Source organism: Salvelinus sp. IW2-2015, linkage group LG27 (assembly GCF_002910315.2).
Source record: "Salvelinus sp. IW2-2015 linkage group LG27, ASM291031v2, whole genome shotgun sequence".
Lineage (NCBI taxonomy): Eukaryota > Metazoa > Chordata > Actinopteri > Salmoniformes > Salmonidae > Salvelinus > Salvelinus sp. IW2-2015.
In genome coordinates, this window is record NC_036867.1 from 11,703,248 (window position 1) to 11,729,274 (window position 26,027).

The window sequence follows — 26,027 nt, forward strand, 5'->3', positions numbered from 1 at the left end:
GACAGATCTGGACAGTGAAACCATTTAAATCATCATTATTCCACCCTGTAAAATCCTTGACAGTTTGCACCAATGTTCATCAATTATGTGTGAAATAATTGACTTGTGGCATCAATATGTGTGATAATAAATATTATTTTGAAAGAATATATATMAAATTACCTGCATACAGGAAGGGACCAGCAAATCTGGTCACATCGAGGACACAGTGGACAGATAAGAAACACATTTTAATACAATGTGTAGACACGTCTGAAAATGTGTGCACAATCAGTATCTGGACAAGATCAGGACACAGGACACATAATAGAACCAGGTATAAATAAGGCTTAAAAGACCACAACATCCCATAAAAGCATTGCAGGAAAGCAGCCAGGACATGCATACGAATATCCTAAAGTGGTTATGGTGGACAATGCTTTTAAAGGGCTGCATTTCTCAAAGTCGGGATTCAGAGACAGTAAAGTAACCTGAGACAGGGAGGGAAAATTACTGGCCCGGCACAATGCGCCCTGGGAGTGTCCTGTGTCCATCTTAGACTGGAGCCACTGCTAGTGTATTGTATGCACACAATGGTGGTGGGAGGAAAAAGGCTGAGATACTGTAATTATCAAATCCCAGTGTGGCTTCATCATCATACTGTGTGGGGATTTAGCTGAAATAGGTTCTGTGGATGCTTTGAAGGTGGAGCACCTGTTGAAATATTTTGAGAGCTATTGAGAATGTGCGTATAAACTCAAGAATTTGCTTCTATTAATTTCTAACACATTTAAATTATGGCAGCCACCTGTTCAGTCTTAAGAATTAAGCATGCTTCACTCACATTATACAGTTGACAAGTAGCCTATGTCTAATTAGGATCTCCACTCAATTTCTCTAACACAGGTTAAATGCATAATTACATTAACTCAGTATAAAATGGCAGGACATAAGGAACTCTTGGTATGTTTGTTTTCCCTCTGGTTTCTTTTCACCCCAGAGACTCCCAATTGGAGATTTTGAATGTCAGTTATTTCACTTCTACATCTTGTTATCTTTGACAAGATTTTGTCATTCAAGATAGGTAAAATACACACTGAGAGCAAAACATAAATGTTTGAAAAATGTCCCTGTTTAGTTGAGAAATACCTTGAAGTTTGCTTTTCAGTCTTCTATTATTCCATCAGAAAATATGGCTTTAGCCTAAGTAAGCTATCAACAGATACACGTATAGCCTACGATATCAGACCATTCTTACCTGTAAAACACCAATCACACAGTTGAGTTTCATATAAATATTTATTGCAGAGGAGGTATTTTTATGTACATGCTATCACAATATAACACAATATAAATCTACCAAATATTCCCATATACGGATGCTATAAGCTTGTCATAGAGCAATAAGTATAACAAGCACATAATACAGTGGGTAATGGTACAGTATCACTCACTAAACAACTTGTAACAGTCCATAAAAGATACCGTTTTTTTTTTGTTCTATCAAGGGCAGTGAAACATTGGTCCTACGAATTTCTTGACATCATGCAGAAGCCACGAGAGCAATAGTTACAACGTTACAGCATTGAGTAGTAGTAGTAGTATTTCCCAATCAGTGACTTGGTTTGGTCACAAGAGAAGTCAGGTTAAATCAAACAAGCTTACGGATGGAAATCACCCATGGTTAAAAAGTAAAATCATGAGATCGAAGAATAGTAACAGGACACAATATTCATGTTGAAAAGGTTACAGGTAACAATGGGTCTTTAGTCATCATTATGTTCAAGAACCAAAGTATGTAGGACATACTGCAATACAATGACCATTTCCAGAGAGACTGACAAAATAGACACAGATTGATACACTTTGTTACAAATCCATGAGCTGATTCGACTGCCACAAGGTACTGATACACATATCATTGAAGGTTATGTGTATCTAATGTGACTGTTAAGACCTGTGTGATGTTCCTTTTTGTTATTGGTACTTAACAGCACTTTCACGCCATTTGAGAGGTATGAAGACACCCAATTATGAATGGTATAAAACATAATATCCTTTTAGCTTCGAGAGTTGTTTGTAGTGATCTTACTATGGCTGAAATGACCAGGTATCATATGCTCAAGAGCCAATGGGTTCATATTATCAGTGTTTGAGGGGATACTGTTGGCTAGGGGCAGGCTAGGTCCCTGGGATTGTCTGAAGTTGGCATTTAAGAGCAGATATTACAATGTATGTGATGGTTGATACGGCTAGTTCATAAATATCATCAAGGTCCATCAAACCATTACAATCAAACTAGGCAGGGTGACATTTCCTTTCAGACACTATTCCAGCTGCCCATTAAGCAAAGCCTGTGACAAATCTCAATCTCATGCTCTAAGGCTGATAGTCTGGGTTTGACATATTTCAGACGTGGCCCCATGAGGTCAATGGTAGATATAATTCTCTGTAGAGGGAGACAGAGATAAGACACAACATCTAAATCATGTTTTATAGAGTCTGGATGTGGAGTAGCTATATTATGATATGCTGTACCTGTTTGGCTGTTAAACAAAATCAAGTGAAATATTATAAAGAGATAATAAAAGCATTAAAAGTATTGTTTGAGAATTATTTTGCTTTTGAAAACAAGTTAAATCTACTTGTTCGAGTGTTACCGAGCAAAAACAAGATAATGTAATAATTTGAATGAAGCAGAAATTTGTTACCGAGCAAAAACAAGATAATGTAATAATTTGAATGAAGCAGAAATTTGATTACCTAATCACATGATCACATGTACAGGCATCATACCCTACAGTAATCCATGCCAACTGTAACAAACAACTATGATGGCTGTACAGGAATCATTACCAATCACAACATTCAACGCAGTCCAAAATACCATCTAATTTATGAGTACACTGTTACATTAATGTTATATTGATATATTATTTCCATTACATTACTTTTCATCAGATGTTGCTAAGAACCAGAGTGGTTACTAAACTACAAGAAATTATTACTGTGATGTAGCTATTTTGTAACTCAGATATTCCTGTAAACGTTCATCTTTAATTGATGCATGAAAGCAAAATAATTTTTTTGCTTGCTCAAAGAATTGAAGCTTTTGGAAACGTTAGACATAAAGTGTGAATAATGAATAATACTTTTGAGTATGAATAATGAAAACCAGGTGTGAATTTATTCTGCCAAGAATGTGTAGAGACAGTGTTAAGCAAAAGTCCTAAGACAATAAAACGAGCATTATACTTCAAACACTAGAAATATACTGTATGTAAAAAAATGCTAAAACGATCACAAATACAGGTATATATTCTTTCCAGAAAGAGRAACAATTCGACACACATTAATGCCATAATGCCTCTCCCCATTGTATCATTTCAACTCTCAATGTGCTTTTGGGAACGCAAAAGCTTAAAAGGATGAGCTAATGCTTTTCTAAAAGTGAAAAAAACATGCTGAAGTATTAATAACATAAATTAATTATTATTTGCTTCAGTTGACAAACCATTGGGATCCCACCCTTCTCGTTACCTCACTCCGCATGCTGTTTATATAATACACCTTCACAGAATGCTGAAGAACAATCCCTGTTCCTCTCAGGACTTTATACAGACTGAAAGAAGACAGTTCTAGTTAGTTAGGCACATACAGTAATACATTTCTGCAGACTTGGAAGCATTAGACATTGCTGAGAACTAAAGGAAATCTAAAAACTCAGCAATTTATACATGGATGTACACGTGGTGACTTGCTAAAACCATGAGGCTGAATAAAGTATGTGATGAAAAACATTTTCCCTAAGGTTTTCGCTAAAGTGCTATAAGCTGATTCCCTCACTAGCAGCGCCTTGGTCTGGGCACACAAAAGTTATTAAGTTGTTTGTCATGACACGATTCTTGTGAGTTCTTCCACTATTTTGTTAAAGATGTTCCCTATATCTTTGGCATTCTATTATTTGTTCAACAAGCCACTCTGACTTTAAACATAGACATGGTAGTTCATGCTCAACAACTAGTACATTTCAGTTAATAAAACCTGCAGGAGAACATCTATTTACATAATATCGATTAACCTTGTATTCTAAGTGTGCCATGTTAGTGTGTGGAGGGCTTTTTATGACCAAAAAAACAAAATGCAAATGTCCACTGAAATGTCCACTCATAAAGAATATGAGAAATGTCTATTCAACATTGCACATAAAGTGAATTGGAAGTTGCATAATTGTACGACTAAGATTTATCATTCAGAATACTCTGTAAGAATCTGGAATGCTTAATATGATTTTGTTGCTTTGTTTTTGTAAGTTTATACATTTTCACACAAAAAAAGACAAAACGGGGGAAAATATTGGAAAGGAAGGCAACTTGTGCAACTTGATATTTTCGTCGAAGTCACCATATTCATAGTAAAAGTCTATATTTGAGGACTCTAAAGTGGAAAACAATGTATACAACAACAACAACATTTCCAGTTGTCCATAAATGTTGATTTATGTCAGGCCTTTTTCCCTGCAGTACTGTCGTCAAAGTCCCAAGGGCATACATCAGCCTTTTTCCCGCCACTTACAACCCCCCCTTTGGGATTTGGATTACTCTGTTTCGCTGCAGAAGTACCCTTGTCTGTTCCTTTTTTCTCTGATGCATCCTCATAATCCCACGGACAGACTTCAACCGGCTTCCCTTTGACTGCTCCAACATTTGCACTTTTCCGTTTTTCTACCATTGGCACTTCCTGACTACTCTCCACGTCCCAAGGGCACACCTCCGTCATTTTGGATTGGCTCATATGTTTCTCTGTGGATTTACTTTTGTCCTTGGCTTTCGCTCTAAAGTTGTCATCGTCAGTGTATTTTGCCTTCTCTTTCTCCTTCTCAAAAGTTCTTGTGAAAGGTGTGCCCTTCTTTTTGGAGGGGAATTCCTTTGTTTTGGAAACTGTAGTAGGACTAGGAGTTTTCTCAGAATTGGGAGATAGCGCTGGGGTGTCATAATCCCAGGGACAGACGTCAACCTTTGTAACTGGCTGGAGGAGAGAGCTGCCTGGTGATTTGCAGGGTGGTTCTGACAGAGCACCTTTCCCTTTGCTCTCCACTAGAGTAGTGCACTTGTTGTGCCTAGTCTTGTCAGGTGAACAAGCTACCTCAGCCATCTTGGCAGGCTCCTCTTCAAAGACCCAAGGGCATACGTCAACCTTCTTTTTAGAGCTCTCTGCTGCAGGTGGAGGCTGGTTAGACTGGATATTCTTAGCAGGTTGAGGAACCTGACTGGAGAATTGCGGCTTGGATCCCTCCACTGGGGCTTTGCTCTCACCTCCATCCTCCCAAGGGCATATGTCTGCTCGCTGGATGTCTTTAGAATGCCGGGAGCTTGTGGAGGACTGGTCACTACCTTTCTGCTTTTGCTGTTGGGGCTTGACACCCTTGGTTCCATTTCCATGGACTGTGGTGGTTTCCTCGGGTGCTATGGAGACATGCTTCTGGACCTTGTTCTCAGAAGGTGTTGGCAGGTCCTCTACTTCCCAAGGACACACCTCTGTGAGGTCTTGTATTTCCTTGGCCTTCGATGGGTCGGAGCAGATGGATGGCTGGCTGCCACTCACCTGCTGCTTCATGATCCCAGTTTTCGCTGCAGTCTGCTTGTACTCCACGGACTGGCTACTGATCATGTGAGGATAGCAATCGTCTTCTGAATCTGGACTTCCCTTGGTTTCTTTAGCGTTCTGTTGGACCTTCTTGCTGCTGTCTTCAACAGTTTGTGTCTTCCCTCCTGTCAAGCCCAAGGTCTTCTCTTTGGCGCTGGCGATGACGCTCAGTGACTTCTGTAGCATGGACGTTCTTGGGTGGATGGGCTTCTTGTCTTGTGTCAGGTTATGAGCACTGGCCGACTTGCAGACCAAGGGAACGTTCTCAGTCAATTCGCTCACAGCATCTATCTTCTCATTGGACTTCTTCTTAACCAGCTTTTTGCCTATCAGGGTGTCTATAAGGGATCCCTCAGTGGTCATAACCTCCATCTTGTCAGTAGCAGAGCTGCTGGAGTCCTCGCTCTGGTCGCGGACATGGTCGTAGCTACTGTGCGACTTCTTCAGGGTGAAGACCTTGCTCTTCAGGGACTCCTCTTTGGCAGGCTTCCCCGGATGAGAGGGGTCGAAGGTGTTCTTCCTCAAGACGCAGATGCTGTTGCGATTGCTCCCATGATCGCCCCCTTCCTTGTCTTCACGGCTGCACTGCCGGTGTACCGTCTCTGGGATCTCCGTAATGCGTCTCATCAAGGAACGACCCAGTCCCTTCTTGGAGCTGCGCTTCTTCTGTAGGTGAGGGTTGTTGGCCAACATCTTCTTCCTCTTGTAGATCTCCAACTGGGAGTACAGTTTCTTCAGCTCCTCCTGGACATTTATGGAAAACACATAATGACAAGAATAAGACAAAAAAATAGAGCTATTAAAATGAATTAATTGTTTTAAGTGTTTTAACGATGCATCAATTGCATACAGAACATGCACATTTGAATTTGAAACACGAACAGTGCTTAAACTGCAAACAGTGCTTCAACGATGTACTACAGTGTATAACATGCTCTTTGACATGAATAAAAGACAGGTTTTGGACAGTATTAAAGATGCAATAGGCAGAAATCGCTCCGCCATTTCCTGGTTGCTAAAACTGTAATAGTTCATCTAATTTCAGTTTATGTGAAAAAACAAGCAGTCATTGTATAGAGAATCATTGTACCATCTAAACTGCTGTGAAACATATTTTCCATAACCATTTTTCCCCAGCTGTTTAAAGTTGGTGTACAAAACCGAAAAGATGCAAAAATTAAACCTAAGCATGGGTAGCATAGAAATAGCGCTATATAAGAGATATACCACTTCTTAGACTTGGTTTCAATGCGAATGACAGATCTATAACTCAACTTCTATGTGCATTTGGTCAGGTCGCCAAAAAAGGTTACATATTGCCGCTTTAAAAAAGGAAACTGGTGTGTGCTTTATTGTTAGGTCTGAACAGCCTTTGAGCATTGGTCTTGAATTTAATGTATTGACTGCTCTCTCAAGCAGGATTTTAGGAGATCTTATCTCTTGCTCTGATAAATAGACTTGGACAATGTGCTCAAGTCTTTGGAAAGAGAATTCTTCAACTCTAACAAACAAACGGAAACCTCTGCTCACGTTGATACGTTTTTCCCAAAGACTGTTGCTAGACCTTACGTCTGCCAAAATCTTTATTTTTGCCACAGTCAGAGGACAAGGATTCAAAACGTACTGTATCAACAAGGTTATGCAATTGAATGAGAGAATTTATTTTAAAAATGGAAAGGGAAAGTTGCTCACCCGGATGTCCTCCGGATCCAGACTGTGTTCGCTCCAGGCTGATGTTATACTGCTGTTGAGGTAAGATCCAGAGCGACCCATGTCCAATTCATCCTCATAGGCCTCAGAGGCAATATCATCTCTCATGTGAGTACCATGAAACAGAAACTGTAGTCGACAAAAGAGAGTGCAATGACTTAGTTTGATTTGGTTTCGATGTATATTAGCAAAGTAATGCTATGCTCAGAATGAGAGGTTTACCTTGGGGACAATCATTAGCCCCAGAGTGACAGTTACAGTCAGGTGGGTGTGAGCAAACCATAGTAGCAGCATCCAGTCTGGGTGGAGCTCAGGTGCAAGAGTAAACCTGTACACACACAGAGAGAGAGAGAGAGAGAGAGAGAGAGAGAGAGAGAGAGAGAGAGAGAGAGAGAGAGAGAGATAGAGATAGAGAGCAAGAGAGATAGCGAGAGAGAGAAAGATAGACAGAGAGAGAGAATGAGAGAGAGTGAATTAGTGAGTGAGATAAAGAGAGATAAAGATAAAGAGAGAGTGAATTAGTGAGTGAGAGAGAGAGAACGACAGAGAGAGCGAGAGAGAGAAAAAGAAAAAGAGAGAGATGGCAAGCAAAGAAAAGTTATTTAATTGAGTGTGAGAATGTACAAAAACATAACTGTAATAAAAAACACATTACAAGACATACAGTAGGACCCGGTTCTATATTTAGCAGAGGTTGTGTTGGGTTACAGATGAGATTCCCATTTGAATAATGCTATGCAGAGTCATTAATCATAGAGCTCATTGAGAAATCCACAGAGGGCTGGCATCTGCCTCACTGACAGTTTGCAGAGAAGAAATTGGGCCTGTTAGCTACAGTACACAATGTCACCGTTAGCATGTTTTTATTCGATAGCTGATCCATACATGTTATATTTAATAGATTGTGGCAGGCAGTGTTATTTCTTTCTAGCTGTAAACCTAACCCGTAACCAAAAATTAATTGGCAGGAACATTATTGCGTGACAGACAAAACTGCTGATTCTAAGCATCACACTAAACACATAATGCATGTTGCAGAATTTAAGTGAATGACAGTGGTTTTTGTGTACTGTATCAATAAGAAATGTATTTTTGTGCTGCAGTAAACCTCTCAGACACAGACAGTGTGAGAGACATAGACAGGATATAAGATGTTCATTTTAAACCAAACTCTGTCTGGGCGTGAACATATTTMATTCCACTGCTTGGAGTGGTTTATCCATGCTGATTACTGCCTCAGTAATCCATTTCCCATCAGGGAGATTGTCTTCACCTTGGATTGTTACAGTATAGGACACTGATTCGCTCTGATTTAGAAGAAGCAGCTTGATAACTTCCCACTGGGCACACACTGGTTGAATCAACGTTGTTTCCATGTCATTTCAATGAAACGACGTGGAACCAACATTGAATAGAGCTTGAAGTTATGTCTGTGCCCAGTGGGTCCCTTGATGAACTGTATTAAAAAAAGGYATTTTGAGGCAGCAACAACATTGATTACAGATCCAGTGCACATCTATTTTCGACTGACTTCTGGACTGACGATCAAGGAGAAAACATATAAACAGTTTCCAGAGTGATCAAAATGTAATTGTGGAATAGTGCTTTAATTACAGTAGCTACAGTGTTGTAATTCAGYTTGGTCTCATTAGACATAACATAGTACATGTAAATCCGGGACACTGAAATGAGTATGATACTGTATGTTAAGTTTGGTATGGTTACATAAGACAGAAGGTTACTTAAGGCAAAACATTTTTTTTTAAATGACTGTGTAACAGGACATGCCTCCTAATCACTCTACCTGGTCTCAGAGCATTTGGTATTATTCTGTACGTAAATCCGCGACACTCCATTTAGTGTGATATGTTACATTTTGTATGATTTGTATTAACTTGTGGATATCCATCATCCATTCGTATGATATGTTACGAATTTGCTAACTGTACAATACGTTACTAATTTGCTAAATTTACCATATGTTACGAATTTGAAAAACGTTTGATATGTTACGAATTCAAATTTGTTGTGGCTAATGTTAGCTAGGTGGCTAACGCTAACGTTAGCTAGGCGGCTAATACTAATGTTAGCTAGCGGGCTAACGTTAGCTAGGTTAGGGGTTAGGGTTAAGGTTAGGAGTTTGGTTAAATGTTTAAGACTAGGGGTAGGTGAAGGTTAGCTAAAAGGGTTAAGGTTAGGGTTAGGGGAAGGATTATTTAATATGCTAAGTAGTTAATAACCACTTGAAAGCCTACATCCCAGTAAATGGCATCCAGCAGTATCATTACTTGGCAGAAGTTGGTGAATGGTTATTTAATGTACAGTTAAAGTAGTGGTAGCTAAAAACCATGAGGGGAGGCTAAAGTCTAGAGAGAACAGGTGGTACATTTTCAAGAGTGTTTCCCAAAAAACCTCATTAAGAAAACATTCAATAAAATCATCGGTAGAGCTGAGAGTAAATTTGTGGATTATGAAATAATCACAAATAATGATCTGAACACTTAGAACAGAGAGTTCGCTAATTGCCCCTACAGATGCTACAGGAAGTCTCCTTGACTTAACTGGCCACAGTGGGACCACATGCAGGTTCTATGAGTAACAGCCATAGATTGTGTTAGCTCTAACAAACCCATGCGATACTCTCTGGTGACAAGCTCTCAGCATTTCCCAAACAGACAAGACACATTTTTGCATTTTACGTTGGGCCTCGTCTTGCTTTAAGCTGCTGAAACAATCCCAATGCCATAACAGAAGTCGAACGCCGCCATARACACACGCTGGCTGTCAAATTCCCAGCTACTACAGGTAGCCTAGCTCTTAGAGTGTTGGGCCAGCAACTGAACGGTCACTAGTTTAAATCCTTGAGCTGACAAGGTGAAAAATATGTTGATGTGCCCTTGAGCAATGCACTTAACCCTAATTGTTTCAGGGTTGCCGTTGATAATGGCTGGCATTGACCGCATTCTACCAGGGTGTCTCRGGGGGAGTTGGGATWTGCAAAAAACACATTTCCACAGGACAAATATAACAGACCGGTTAAAAGGTAAACCTCCATGCCTTCCCATCCTATTTGTGGGAAACATTGGCGGGCAATTTTTCTGTCATTTCTGTGAACGTCTAACTGAAATGATGCTGCCAATAGCTCTGAATATCTATGGTGTGTCAAAACATAAATCATGTTGACGTGCCTAATGACTGAATAATCTGATGTAGCTGAGCTCTCAATAAGTAGGATTACAACTGGGAATGGGTTTGGTGGTGTCAGCTGAAACGGTGCGACGTCTAACTTAGGATGTCTAGTACTTGATACRTAGGCTACACGGAAAGCAGAGGGCATATTCATAGTCTTGGATACAATAACAAAACTCCCCTTTGAAACGCATAGAGATACTGAAGAGAGATACTTGTGAGAGAGATACTATAGAGGTACTTGTGGCTCATTGAATATCATTGCAAATTGGTGGACAGCAATAGGCAAGCCAACAGTGAGTGACAAGTAAGTGTCAGATTGTTTACATATAAAACATATTAAAGTCCATGATGTATAATATTCAATGCATATATTTATCTCTAAATATAGCTCAATATGAGAAAAATAAATACACATCCATACTGTCATATCTCTCCCCACCACAGGTTGGAATCTTTACCTAATAACGTGGAAGATGGCAGACAGGACGAGCTCGTTGTGGAGGGCGATGGCCATGTAACGGGGCTCATGGAAGGCCGACGGCACCGTCCTCACAGTGTAACACAGATACACTCCCCACAGCAGGAACAGGAACTCCGCTGTGGGACAAACATGAAGAAGGACGTGGAGAACTTCAACACAATGGGAGCTACATAGCTACTGTAGGAGAGGCATTAAAGCGTAAATCGGCAGTAGCAATAATAACAAAGCSCCCTCCCCGCCCCTGTTTCGGTAAAAAGCTGAGTTATGGGGCTGGAGAAATGTAACCACAGTCAAATTCATAGATAGAGCTATGGATGCAAGGACTGACATCCATGATATGAAAAGGAAAGTTTTAAGCATTTTTTGACTTTTCTATATAGTGTTTGTTTATATGTACTTTGTTTACAAACATTGGAGTGAAACAAGCTTATCATTTGAGTTCTGGTGGGATACAACAGTTAACTAAACTCATGAGACATTGATAAGGTATATTCTTCAAAACGTAGCAACTGCTGATTGTCCCTTTAAAAATAGATAGATTGAATACTTGATATACCCAGGGGCAAAGACATAAGAGTAACAACAAGCAATACATACAAAGCCTGTGCATCATGCTTGGAATGCAAAGGAATGGGAGGTTTCACCCTTAAATGCTCCCCTCCTCACCTTAGCAGTATTACTATCAACATCGACCACCCATGCACTCCACAGTTGACTGATTTCATGGACTCAGGGCAATATAGATTGTCTAACACTGGCATGTTGAAAAATGACATGTTCAATAAATGCAATGAAAATGCAAACCTGCTCTGACTGTATTCTCTAGACACTCCATGACTTGTCCAAGGTTTTATAAATCTTCCCCAATCCCCTTTGTTTTCTGGGTGTAGCTTAGCCGGCTTGACAGCAATAGACGTCTGCCGTTTCCATGAATAGTTGTCACCATTATTTTAACATTCACGTTGCTTGTCTGCATGAATGGAAGTGCTCCAAGGTCTGACAGAGGCCTACAGTATGTGCCTTACACAGCAGGATAAACACTATTGAGTGCCATAGCTCACTCAAAATGCCATTTGTTATGTTTATCTAAGGACTAAGATCCATCAAGAGCTCTGACAGGCTGTAATCTACCATAGCCCTAGGTAGATATTTAGGTCTACATCAATAAACAACAATACAAAATGGCCGCCCTGTGTGTCCTACTGTATAGTTGAGTCGTTCCGCGAAATCAGTCCCTTTAGGGTAGTGTAACTCACCTTATTTTAACATTCTGTCATAACAAGCACATGTTCAACTTATTAATAAGTAAAATAAAAAAATGACTATAGTAAGTGTCTAATAAGTGCCAAATAAAGTCACAGGGGGATCATCAACCCTGTTACAGTCAAGTAACAGGGTTGATGATTTAATCTTAAATCAGCCATGAATCCCCTTGTTATAGAGGGAATGCAAGCTTGTTGTGTGCAACAGGGAGGGGCAATTGAATGTACAGCTTCACAAAAAAATGGATGTGTTAAAACATTTCTAGTCTGTCTATCTATGGGTAACAGGGTTGATGTGTTATGCTCGGCCCGCTCAGTTTTTCACCACAAACACAAGAAAATGTCCATAAAAGAGTTGAATCAGCTCACCCGCTTTTAGATTATGCTTTGACTATTACAGTGCCTTCAGAAAGTATTCCCACCCCTTAACTGTTTCCACATTTTGTTTTGTTACAAGGTGGGATTAAAATGGATTGAATTGTCATTTTTTTGTCAACGATATACATAAAATACTCTCTAATGTCAAAGTGGAAGAAAAATTAGAACATTTGTAAAAAAATATATATATATACACTACCATTCAAAAGTTTGGGGTCACTTAGAAATGTCCTTGTTTTTGAAAGAAAAGCAATTTTTTTGTCCATTAAAATAACATCAAATTGATCCGAAATACAGTGTAGACATTGTTAAAGCTGTAAATGACTATTGTAGCTGGAAACGGCTGATTTTTAATGGAATATCTACATAGGCGTACAGCTGTCTCTTATACACATCTAGATGTGTATAAGAGACAGCCGGTGCACAACTGTGCAAGAGGACAAGTACATTAGAGTGTCTAGTTTGAGAAACAGACGCCTCACAAGTCCTCAACCTGTCTCTTATACACATCTAGATGTGTATAAGAGACAGGTGCACAACTGTGCAAGAGGACAAGTACATTAGAGTGTCTAGTTTGAGAAACAGACGCCTCACAAGTCCTCAACTGGTAGCTTCATTAAATATTACCAGCAAACACCAGTCTCAACGTCAACAGTGAAGAGGTTACTCCGGGATGCTGACCTTCTAGGCAGAGTTGCAAAGTAAAAGCCATATCTCAGACTGGCCAATAAAAATAAAAGATTAAGATGGACAAAAGAACACAGCCACTGGACAGAGGAACTCTGCCTAGAAGGCCAGCATCCCGGAGTCGCCTGTTCACTGTTGTCGTTGAGACTATAAAATAAAACACTAATATATCTTGAATATATAAGTATTCAAACCCCCTGAGTTAATACATGTTAGAATCACCTTTGGGAGCGATTACAGCTATGAGTCTTTCTGGGTAAGTCTAAGAGCTTTTTACACCTGGATTGTACAATATTTGCACATTATTCTTTTAAACATTCTTCAATCTCTGTCAAGTTCCTCTGGTCAAAAATAATATCCCAAATGCCCCAGGGCAGTCATTGSGGACATTGCCTTGTGTAGGGCGCTKTCTTTTGGATGGGATATTAAACGGGTGTCCTGACTCTCTATGGTCACTAACGATCCCATGGCACTTATCGTAAGAGTAGGGGTGTTAACCCCGGTGACCTGGCTAAATTCCCCCCTCTGGCCCTCATACCATCATGGCCAACTTATCRTYCCCAGCTTCCAATTGGCTCATTCATCCCTCTCCTCTMCCCTGTAAGTATTCCCCATTTCGTTGCTATAAAGGAGAATATGTTCACAGTCAATTTACCTGGTAAAATCAAGGTAAAATCAAAATAATAAAGTTGGTTGTTGATCATTTCTAGACACCATTTTYAAGTCCTGCCATAGATTTTCAAGCAGATTTTAGTCAAAACTTTAACTAGGCCACTCAGGAACATCCRATGTCGTCTTGGTAAGCAACTGCAGTGTATATTTGGCCTTTTGTTTAAGGTTATAGTCATGCTGAAATGTGAATTTATCTCCCAATGTCTGTTGGAAAGCAGACTGAACCAGGTTTTTCTTTAGGATTTTGCTGTGCTTAGCTCTATTCTGTTTTTTCCCCCCMAAAAAACTCCCTAGTCCTTGCCATTGACAAGCATACTCATAAAAGCATACCCATAACATGATGCAGCCACCACCATGCTTGAAAATATGAAGAGGGGTACTTACTCAGTGATATGTTGTGTTGGATTTGCCCCAAACATAATGCATTGTATTCGAGACATAAAGTACATTTCTTTGCTATGTTTTTTGCAGTTTTACTTCAGTGCCTTATTGAACACAGAACGTATGTTTTGTATTATTTTTATTCCGTACAAGCTATTTTTATTTTCACTCTGTTGTTTATGGTTAGTATCGTGGWGTAACTTCAATGTTGTTGATCCATCCTCAGCTTTCTCTTATCACAGCCATTAAACTCTGTCACTGTTTTAAAGTCACCATTTGGATCATGGTGAAATCCCTGAGCAGTTTCCTTCCTCTCTGGCAACTGAGGAAGGATGCCTGTATCTTTGTAGTGACTGGGTGTATTGATACACCATCCAAAGTGTAATTAATAACTTCACCATGCTCAAAGGGATATTCAATGTCAGTACTTTCTTTTACCCATCTACTAATAGGTGCCCATCTTTGTAAGGTATTGGAAAACCTCCCTGGTCGTTGAATTTGTGTTTGAAATTCACTGCTCGACTGAGGGACCTTACAGCTAATTGTATGTTGTATGTTGAAATGCTTACAAGCGCTTAACCAACAATGCAGTTCAAGAAAGAGTGTTAATAAAACATTTATTAAATAAACTAAGGTAAAAAAATCTAAATCAAAAAGTAACACAAGAAATGTACATAACAATAACAAAGCTTTATACAGGGGGTACCGGTAGAGAGGCAATGATCGGGGGTACAGGTTAGTCGAGGTAATTTGTAAAGTGACTATGCGGGGGGGGGGTCAATGTAAATAGTCTGGTTGGCAATTTGATTAGATGTTCAGCAGTCTTATGGCTTGGAGGTAGAAGCTGCTAAGGAGCCCTTTGGTCCAAGACTTGACAATCCAGTACCGCTTGCTGTGCGGTAGCAGAGAGACAATTTTTGGGCCTTCCTATGACACCGCCTAGTATATATGGCCTAGATGTCAGGAAGCTTGGCCCCAGTGATGTACTGGGCCGTACGCACTACCGTCTGTAGTGCCTTCGGTCAAAGGCCAATGTAATCAATGGCCCATGTCAAATCAAATAAMATTTTATTAGTCACATGCGCCGAATACAACAGTGAAATTCTTACTTACGAGCCCCTAACCAACAATGCAGTTTCAAAAAAATATGAATAAGAGTAAGAAATAAAAGTAACAAGTAATAAAAGAGACTAAAGATGCCAAGCTTATAGAGCTTATAGAGACAGGTGAGTGGACCGGATATACGTCATCCGATACCTCATCAGAGCGCGCAACAGAACATTGTACTGTCTACATTCGGTTTGTTGTTTATATTAAAACAAATCCCGAACGAAAGTTTTGTTGCTAAGGATGCCACGACGTGGTTAGCCTTTACGGCTGGGACTGCAAGTTTGTGTTCCATTCTTTTGCGTGGATTCCATGAGTGCTAGCTGGCTGTACTACAGACACCTGTCATCGTAGTGGGAAAGACTCATTGTTATCTTTTCGTAAAACAACTGGTTGCCGTAAAGAGCCAATCTGGATACTAAGGAGATCTTGAGGGAAATCGACGAGTACCAACAGCTTTACGCTATGGCGGAACAACATACTCCATCATGGAAAGATCCGACCACCTCACAAAATAACTTTAACCCGACAAAAAAAAGAAAACCTACTCAGATTTGCTACACACATATCTTGTTTAAATTTTCTAACATCTGTGGCATTGGCTCACAGGCAAACAGGCAAGGGAATAAAACAAATATTGCTAGAAMCTATTTCTTGAATTCTAAATATCTGTCATTTGAAAGCTTTAGTTTTGACCTTCATAATACCTCTGATGGCAGTAACTTTACAAGCACTAATTATGGTAAATACGACTGGATTTTATTTATAAATGCCTGGATTTTTTCAATTTCGGTAATTGTCTTATAAAATGGGTAAAAAATGATGTATAGCAACCCCAGGAGTAAAATAGTAAATAACGGCTACTTCTCAGAGAGTGTTGTATTGTCAAGAGGAGTTAAATAAGGGTGTCCGCTGTCACCATATCTATTCTTTATGGCCATTGAAATGCTAGCTATTATAATCAGATCCAATAACAACATTAGAGGATTAGAAATTCAAGGCTTAAAAACAAAGGTGTCCATGTATGCCGATGACTCAAGTTTTATATTAAGTCCGCAAGCTAGATCCTTGCAATGTCTCATTGAAGATCTAGATAACTTTTCTGTACTCTCTGGACTAAAACCTAATTATGATAAGTGTACAATATTACGTATTGGATCCTTAAAAAATACAACTTTTACATTACCCTGCAGTTTACCTATAAAATGGGCTGATGATGAAGTAGAGATACTCGGTATTATATTATAAATAAGCTCTCAACAATGAATTTCAATAGAAAACTTGTAAAAATAGACAAGATCCTGAATCCATGGAGAGGTAAATACCTGTCTATTTATGGAAAATTGCCATGATTAACTGTAACGGCTTCCGTTGGTGGAAGGAGAGGAGGACCAAAATGCAGCGTGGTACGTATCCATAATATCATTTAATAGAGAATGAATACAAAAGAACAAGCGAATAAATGAAAACCGAAACAGTACCATATGTTACTAACACAGGAAACAATCACCCACAAAACACAATAGAAAACAGGATACCTAAATATGGCTCCCAATCAGAGACAACGACTGACACCTGCCTCTGATTGAGAACCATACTAGGCCAAACACATAGAAATATAACATACAGAACAAAACATAGAAAAACAACATAGAATGCCCACCCCAACTCACGCCCTGACCAAACTAAAAAAAAAAGACATAAAAAAGGAACTAAGGTCAGAACGTGACATTAACTTCTTAGTCATATCTCAGTTTACTCGCTGCCTACTCCGGATGATTCGCTTATCAAATCATATGAGCAAAAAATATTTTGCTTTATCTGGGATGCTAAACCAGACAAAATAAAACGTGCCTATCTATATAATGAATATGAATTGGGTGGGTTGAGATTATTAAGTTTAAAAGCACTAAACCTCTCTCTAAAAGCTTCACTCATTCAAAAGTTGTATTTGAACCCTAAATGGTTCTCAAGTAGATTACTAACAAAAGCTCATCCATTGTTTAMAAATGGCCTTTTTGCCTTTGTGCAGATTGCCATGTCTCATTTTCGATTAATTGAAAATGATACTTTTTTCAAAGTATCTCTCTTTTTCAAACAAGCATTGCAGAGCTGGCTACAATTTCAATTTCATCCCACTGAAAAGGTAGAACAATTACTACAACAAATATTATGGCTGAACTCAAATGTGCTGGTTGATATAATACCTGTATTTAAGGGAAAGATGCTTGAAAAGGCTATTTTGTTCTTATGATATATTGTAAATTGGAATGGTAGAGTTATGTCCTTCATGGAGTTATCAGAATTGTACGGAAAGGTCTGCTCAATCCAAGAGTGCAACCAATTGATTACAGCATTACCCCAAAAATGGAGGAGGCAGGTGGCAGCGGGAGGAGGTAGGGAACTGGTCTGTCTGCCCAATATAAAGGATCAAAACTGGCAGAGGGATAAACATAGCATAAATAGGAAAGTATACCAGTTTCATTTGAGGACCAGGATGTTGACAACTGTGCCATACAGATTGCAAAATAGTTGGGAAGAGATTTTTGATGTACCTATTCCATGGTTAAGGGTGTATGAGTTAATATATAAAACAACGCAAGATTCAAGACTTCGTGCTTTTCAGTTAAAATTATTAACAAAATGTTGAATATTTGGGGCATAAAATCATCAAAGCTCTGCAGATTTTGTTGTGAGGATACAGAATCAATAGACCATTTGTTTTGGTATTGCCCTCAGGTAGCCTGTTTCTGGTCTCAGGTTCAGGAATGGCTGAAAATGCATAGCATTGATCTAAAATTGACCCTAGAAATAGTACTGTTAGGAGATCTGGAGAGACCGGGTCAGTCAATTACTAATATACTAATACTCTTAGTAAAAGTATTTATCTTCAACTTGCAATCTGTGGATTCTATTCGATTGGATAGATTGAAATTGTACGTTAAACATCACAGCATAGTTGAAAGATATGTGTTGCGTAGAAACCCGAAGTGGGTGGCCAGGAGAGATAGATGGGATAGGCTGAKGGAAAATGAGGGTTGGCATGTGGAAATGGAGACAAGTGGGAGTGGAGTTGCTGTGTGGGAGATGATGATGGTCAAAGATTTAAAAAATATATTTTTAATTAAAATTAATAAGAGCAGCAGTAAAATAACAATAGCGAGACTATATACAGGGGGGTACCGGTACAGAGTCAATGTGCGGGGGCACCGAATAGTCAAATTAATTGAAGTAATATGTACATGTAGGTAGAGTTATTAAAGTGACTATGCATAGATTTTTATTTTTTATTTTATTTCACCTTTATTTAACCAGGTAGGCTAGTTGAGAACAAGTTCTCATTTGCAACTGCGACCTGGCCAAGATAAAGCATAGCAGTGTGAACAGACAACACAGAGTTACACATGGAGTAAACAATAAACAAGTCAATAACATGGTAGAAAAAAAAAGAGAATCTATATACAATGTGTGCAAAAGGCATGAGGTAGGCAATAAATCGAATAATTACAATTTAGCAGATTAACACTGGAGTGATAAATCATCAGATGATCATGTGCAAGAAGAGATACTGGTGTGCAAAAGAGCAGAAAAGTAAATAAATAAAAGACTTGGCGCTCCGGTACCGCTTGCAGAGAGAATAGTCTATGATTAAAGTGGCTGGAGTCTTTGACAATTTTTAGGGCCTTCCTCTGACACCGCCTTGTATAGTTGTCCTGGATGGCAGGAAGCTTGGCCCCAGTGATGTACTGGAGCGTACGCACTACCCTCTATAGTGCCTTGCGGTTGGAGGCCGAGCAGTTGCCATACCAGGCAGTGATGCAACCAGTCAGGATGCTCTCGATGGTGGAGCTGTAGAACCTTTTGAGGATCTGAGGACCCATGCCAAATCTTTTCAGTTCCCTGAATGACTGTCTTGGTGTGCTTGGACCATGTTAGTTTGTTGGTGATGTGGACACCATGGAACTTGAAGATCTCAACCTGCTCCACTACAGCCCCGTCGATGAGAATGAGGGTTTGCTCGGTCCTCCTTTTCCTGTAGTCCACAATCATCTCCTTTGTCTTGATCACGTTGAGGGAGAGGTTGTAGTCATGGCACCACTTGGCCAGGTCTCTGACCTCCTCCCTATAGGCTGTCTCGTCGTTGTCGGTGATCAGGCCTACCACTGTTGTGTCATCAGCAAACTAAATGATGGTGTTGGAGTCGTGCCTGGCCATGCAGTCATGAGTGAACAGGGAATACAGGAGGGGACTGAGCACACACCCCTGAGAGGCCCCTGTGTTGAGGATCAGCGTGGCGGATGTGTTGTTACCTACCCTTACCACCTGGGGGCGGCATGTCAGGAAGTCCAGGATCCAGTTGCAGAGGGAGGTGTTAAGTCCCAGGGTCCTTAGCTTATTGATGAGCTTTGAGGGCACTATGGTGTTGAACGCCATGCTGTAGTCAATGAATAGCATTCTCACATACTGTATGTGTTCTTTTTGTCCAGGTGGGAAAGGGCAGTGTGGAGTTTGCATCATCTATGGATCTGTTAGGGCGGTATGCAAATTGTAGTGGGTCAAGTGTTTCTGGGATAATGGTGTTGATGTGAGCCATGACCAGCCTTTCAAAGCACTTCATTGCTACAGACGTGAGTGCTACGGTTCGGTAGTCATTTAGGCACGTTACCTTAGTGTTCTTGGCCACAGGGACTATGATGGTCTGCTCAAAACATGTTGGTATTACAGACTCGGACAGGGAGAGGTTGAAAATGTCAGTGAAGAAACTTGCCAGTAGGTCAGTGCATGCTCGCAGTACATGTCCTGGTAATCCGTCTGGCCCTGCAGCCTTGTGAATGTTGACCTGTTTAAAGGTCTTACTCACATCTGCTGCAGAGAGCGTGATCACACAGTCTTCCAGAACAGCTGGTGCTATCATGCATGTTTCAGTGTTATTTGCCTCGAAGCGAGCATAGAAGTAGTTTAGCTCGTCTGGTAGACATGTGTCACTTTGCAACTACCGGCTGTGCTTCCCTTTGTAGTCTGTAATGGTTTGCAAGCCCTGCCACAGCCGATGAGCGTCAGAGACGGTGTAGTACGATTCGATATTAGTCCTGTATTAACGCTTTGCCTGTTTGATGATTCGTCGGATGGCATAGCCAGATTTCTTTTAAGTTTCTGGGTTAGAGTCTCACTCCTTGAACGCGGCAGCTCTAGCATTTAGCTCAGTGCGGATGTTGCCTGTAATCCATGGCTTCTGGTTGGGTTATGTACTTGCGGTCACTGTGGGGATGACGTCATCGATGCACTTATTGATGAAGCCAATGACTGATGTGGTGTAGTCCTCAATGCCATCGTAGGAATCCCGGAACATATTCCAGTCTGTGCTAGCAAAACAGTCCTGTAGCTTAGCATCTGCTTCATCTGACCACTTTTTATTGATCGAGTCACTGGTGCTCCCTGCTTTTATTTTTGCTTGTCAGAATTATGGTCAGATTTGCCAAATGGAGGGCGAGGGAGAGCTTTGTATGTGTCTCTGTGTGTGGAGTAAAGGTGGTCCAGAGTTTTTTCCCTCTGGTTGCACATTTAACATTGAWAGAAATGATAGAAAGACGGATTTAAGTTTCCGTGCATTAAAGTCCTCTTACACTAGGAGCGTCGCCTCTGGGTGAGCGTTTTGCTGTTTGCTTATGGCAGAATACAGCGCATTGAGTGCAGTCTTTGTGCCAGCATCAGTCTGTGGTGGTATGTAAACAGCTACGAAAAATACAGATGAAAACTCTCTAGGTAGATCGTGTGGTCTACAGCTTATCATGAGATACTCTACCTCAGGCGAGCAAAACCTCGAGACTTCCTTAGATATCGTGCACCAGTTGTTATTTACAAAAATACATAGTCCGCCACCCCTTGTCTTACCAGACACTGCTGTTCTATCCTGCCGATACAGCTTATAACCAGCCAGCTGTATGTTGATAATGTTGTCGTTCAGCCACGACTCCGTGAAGCATAAGATATTACAGTTTTGAATGTTAGTAGTTTAATATTCCACGTCGGTCATCGATTTTATTCCCCCCCTCCGTCCCCTTTTTCTCCGCCTTTTCTTCACGCAATGATGGGGATCTGGGCCTGTTACCGGGAAAGCAGTATGTCATTCACGTCGGGCTCGTCRGACTTGTTAAAGGAAAAAAAGGATTCTGTCAGTCCGTGGTGAGTAATCGCAGTTCTGATGTCCATAAGTTATTTTCGGTCTTAAGAGACGATAGCAGCAACATTATGTACAAAATAAGTTTAAAAATAAGTTACAAACAACACAAAGTAACCAACAAAAAACACAATTGGTTAGGAATACGTAAAACGTCAGCCTTCTTCTCCAGCACCATCTTGTAATGTCAGCCTTCTTCTCCGGCACCATCTTGTAATGTTCAATGTTTCTTTTGAATAATAATTAAACAAATAGTTTCACCACATTAAAACAAGAGTTCAGTTCACTTCACAAGGTTGACCTTAAAATTAGGGACAGTTTATTGTTTTTTTCCATTAAAATGAATCGCATGAAATAAAAAATWGTCTTCAGAAATCACTTTGTGAAAGCAACAAAATAACTAGGGCTTTACAATGATGATGAAAACTTTGAGAAATGTTAGGGTTAAATTGGTTAAAATCTTCCTGGAAGTCATGGAGAGTACACAGAGATACATTTCAAAATGCTGCAATTTGGCACTTTAGCAAGTCTTTATTTACAGTATATCTCTATTTAATATAACAGGCTTTTAAATTCCAATATTGGTGCACATTTTCTACTTAAAACATCAAACCTTCTTATTGAGGAATTTAACAGTTTTTCTTATTTGTGTTGTGCTGTATTTTACTTGTTTTATGTTGTATTTGATTTTTGATTTTGTCTTATTAAATTGTATATGCAGGACTCCCTTGTGAAAGAGACCCTGGTCTCAGTGGTGACTCACTGTTTGAATAAAGGTTAAATAAAAAAAAATAAAGGGACTCACTTCGTGGAACGACCCAGTTGCTGACACACAGCTTAGTRAGTCAAATTTAGCTGGACTTTCCTCCAGTTTTTCCCCTCTTGAACACAAAGATGTTTGGCTTCAACACAGCGTGTAATGGTTGCCCTGGGCTACACCTGTTCCACAAATGCAAAGCAGGGCCAGCGTTCTGTTTTCCTGGACCTTGGAGCATTACTTGGACCTTAGTCAGCATATGCTTAAAACGAGTCTGCTTTTCACTCTCAATTTGGGCTGACTTGCAGGCTACCTAAGGAGAGTTCATGTCTGTTGTAGGAGCACAGATAAGCGTGTAGGCCAGGGATTCCCAAACTTTTTTGGCACGCTACCCCACTTTGATATTTAAAAAAAATTGCRACCTCACCATATAAAAATTGTGATGTTATCAAAGGCCAATGTATACTTTTTTAATTGGGGCTATAACAGTCTATTACAAATCAGTCTGGTATGAGTATGGTTTGAATTGACTGAAATGCATCAGAAAGGTATTGGGAAGTTCAGAAGATTATCAGGCAATAGTCTTGTATTACTGTATATTCTGTGTAGAATTTCCCCCCTCGTCTGATTTAGTGCCTGGTCTTGTACGCTCTGTACTAATGAGTCCTGTGTGGCTTGAGGGTTATCAGAAGACACATATGTGTTCCTGAGAGTCTTATCTTTCAGTGATGGGGTCATCACTGAAAGATGGGTTGGACAATCCTTTTCTCGTCAATCAACTTGAAAAAAACGTATCGTTAAAAACTGGAAATCAACCAATCCTGCATCGTTAACACAATGGGAAGATGAAATGCTTTATTATCTAAATGTTGAAAGTGCGTGGGCGACGGAGAGGAACAAAATGGTGCAGTTTGAGGCCATGTGGTAGAGAGTGATACGGGCGCTGGAGACTGTATGTTGTCGTTTGTATGTTTATGTTTTGTATTATAATAAAACAAATTGAATCAAATCGAACAAAATCTAATAAAATCAAACAAAATTGGAATAAAATTAAATAAAATTCCCCTCCATGACTTCCTCCATGACTCACCTTCTGATTATAAAAAAAATAAATGTTCAAAAGATAGAGCCACATTTGTAGCAAGGAAACCGAAACCGCTGTTTATTACAACCACATCTAGCGGCTGCTGGACGTTACTGACGTGACTTCGGTTCTATGAACCAAGTGCAATTTTCCCCAAAACAACGTGTTCATATAAAATATTTATGTGTTTTCTCTCTYTCCCACCCTCTCTCTCTCTCTCTCTCTCTGGCCCCTCTGTCTCACTCTAAGTGAGGATCTTCACACATTTAAGCCATAAAGTACATGATTGGCCCTCGTATCTTTAACAGGAAGCAGTAAAATCACTATGTTTCTGTCTCAGTTGGTGAGAGAAAGGCGCTGGCAATTCCCGCAAACATCACATACAAAAACTGCACTCGCTTGCAGAGTCTGCTAAGTGGCATATATTATTATCGCCAACACAAAAGAGGTTTCCAGGTTAAATATAGATTTTTAGAAATCACTTACCGACGGCCATCATGTAGTCCCAGCGATCTAGCAGGCACATGCTGAACTGGAGCCCATCGGGGTCGGGGGTGTAGCCCACCTCGATGAGGGCCAGGTTCCTGTCCAGGTTCTGGCAGACGGCCGAGGTCCAGGCCACCAGGAACCAGCAGACGATGAGCAGGATAATGGCCAGGAGACGCAGCACCCGCCAACTGGTCATGTAGGGGATCCGCTGGGCCGTTCGCGACAGGAACACCTTCAGGACCCTGGGGAAATGGGACAGCTCAATGTCAAGACATACAAGGAAAGGTGCTGCTGTGATGCTGCTTGTTGATGTTATTGTTGTGGTTTTATTGTCATCTTCATCTATGAATTACCATAACATTCGTCATTATAGTCACTATCATCATTCTCATTAGCATCGTCATGCAATGATGTCAATGTAATGATGTAATGTAATAGGGGCATTGCTACGTCTCTTAATTCCCTTCCCTTTCCTCAAATGAACATCCATGGGGGCCATCAGAGACAGAGAGGTCCTGTTGAGTGTTTAACATCAGCCCCATCCTCACTATTAGCCCCAAAACTTCCAGACACATTGATGAAGTGTCCTGTGCATCCCCCCTAATGAGCTCCTCTCAAAAATGGATCTGTGCAATGTGCTCACTTTCCCCTCCATGACTTCCTCCACGACTCACCTTCCGATTACTCTCGCCCAAATTCATCTCCCCTCACCATGATTAAGAGCTTCCTTAGGTATTTTTGCCACCTTCACTTGCTGAGAACACTGCCGCTGTCGCCATTTCCGATCACGCTCCTGTATCTATTTAAATACGTCTGCCCCATGTCTCATTATCAACTGTTCACAGGGGCTCACCCTCCACCTCTCCTCCTCTAGACCCCTCCCTCTCTCCCACAGCTAGCTTTGACTATGGGGTTTCCCTCTTTCTACCAGCATTACTCCCTCTATTTGTTTTCTGCCTCCTGGCCTGTCTCAGCCATTCGATAAAATGTAATAAATTGAGACCATTTGGGCCAAAGTGCTCTCTGTTTGTTTTTTCTCCCCTCTCTTCCTCCCACACTTTAACTGGGCAAACTCTCAGTCTCGCTTAACGAGGTAGTGAATTTTTTCTAAAGTGTGGCCTGATGAACAAGCCAAGAAACGCCACTAGCTGCTCCCCGTACTTCATAAGGGCTCTTACTTTCAGGAAGGAATTAGACATCAGCCGACCTATAATTGCGTTTATTAAAGAGTATCACAGTGGGTCAATAGGGATGAACTGGCTTGTTTAACGCGGTTGAAACAAATGTAGGTGGCTTGTGGATAAAACAAGAGGTTGCACTGTAAATGTGAATGCACTTACAGAACTTAATACAGACTTGAAGTGCCAGAGCACATATTCCATTAAATTAGTGTAAATTACTGTAATTGTATGTGCCAGACTTTGTCTCATCTGCAGTGAAATATCTTTTTAGTCCAGGAGTAGGCTTAATCTACTGTAGGTCCAGGAAACCGGCCCTTGGGGTATATCCTTTCCATTGTTTTCCCTTTCCTTTAGTTCATTACCATTGTTAATGAGACAGACTTTGAAAGCTGGCAGAATGGCCCTTACAGCATTCCATTTGATACATGTTCAGAGTAAACCAGATCCTTGAGTAACACCCTGAACTCTAAAGCTGGCAGAACACAGGCAGGATGTGATTGGCTATGTTCAACCTTTGCTTCTTTCTTCCAGTACACAATCAACTACAGTAGAATCCTTCCCTTCATCTCTCAGTGCACGTCTTTCTCTGGTGTTCCCAGGACATTGGTATGGGGTTGTCCATGTCAAATAGGACAGCCCCAGTCACCTAGAGAGGGATGTGACATTTAATAACATGGCTATCTAGAAACTGCCAGTGAATCACCCTGTTTATTTATGAAAATGAAAAAAAATCCTAAACAAACAAGGTGATTCATTGGCAGTTTCTAGATAGCCATGTTACGATGTGCGTGTGTGTGTGTGTGTGTGTGTGTGTGTGTGTGTGTGTGTGTGTGTGTGTGTGTG

At 40.4% G+C, this 26,027-nt stretch overlaps 1 protein-coding gene across 1 annotated transcript in view; it reads right to left on the minus strand.

Annotated features, from left to right (window-relative positions):
• Positions 1-1,270: 1,270 nt before the first annotated feature.
• The window catches only part of gpr158a (G protein-coupled receptor 158a), a 98,479-nt gene continuing 73,722 nt past the window's right edge, over positions 1,271-26,027 (minus strand). The window contains exons 7-11 of the mRNA XM_023973413.1: positions 24,001-24,245; positions 10,986-11,124; positions 7,558-7,663; positions 7,318-7,464; positions 1,271-6,369 (exon numbers count right to left, since the gene is read on the minus strand). Coding sequence (XP_023829181.1) covers positions 4,483-6,369; positions 7,318-7,464; positions 7,558-7,663; positions 10,986-11,124; positions 24,001-24,245 — 2,524 coding nt within the window. The 3' untranslated portion in view covers positions 1,271-4,482. The remainder of the gene's footprint in view (positions 6,370-7,317; positions 7,465-7,557; positions 7,664-10,985; positions 11,125-24,000; positions 24,246-26,027) is intronic.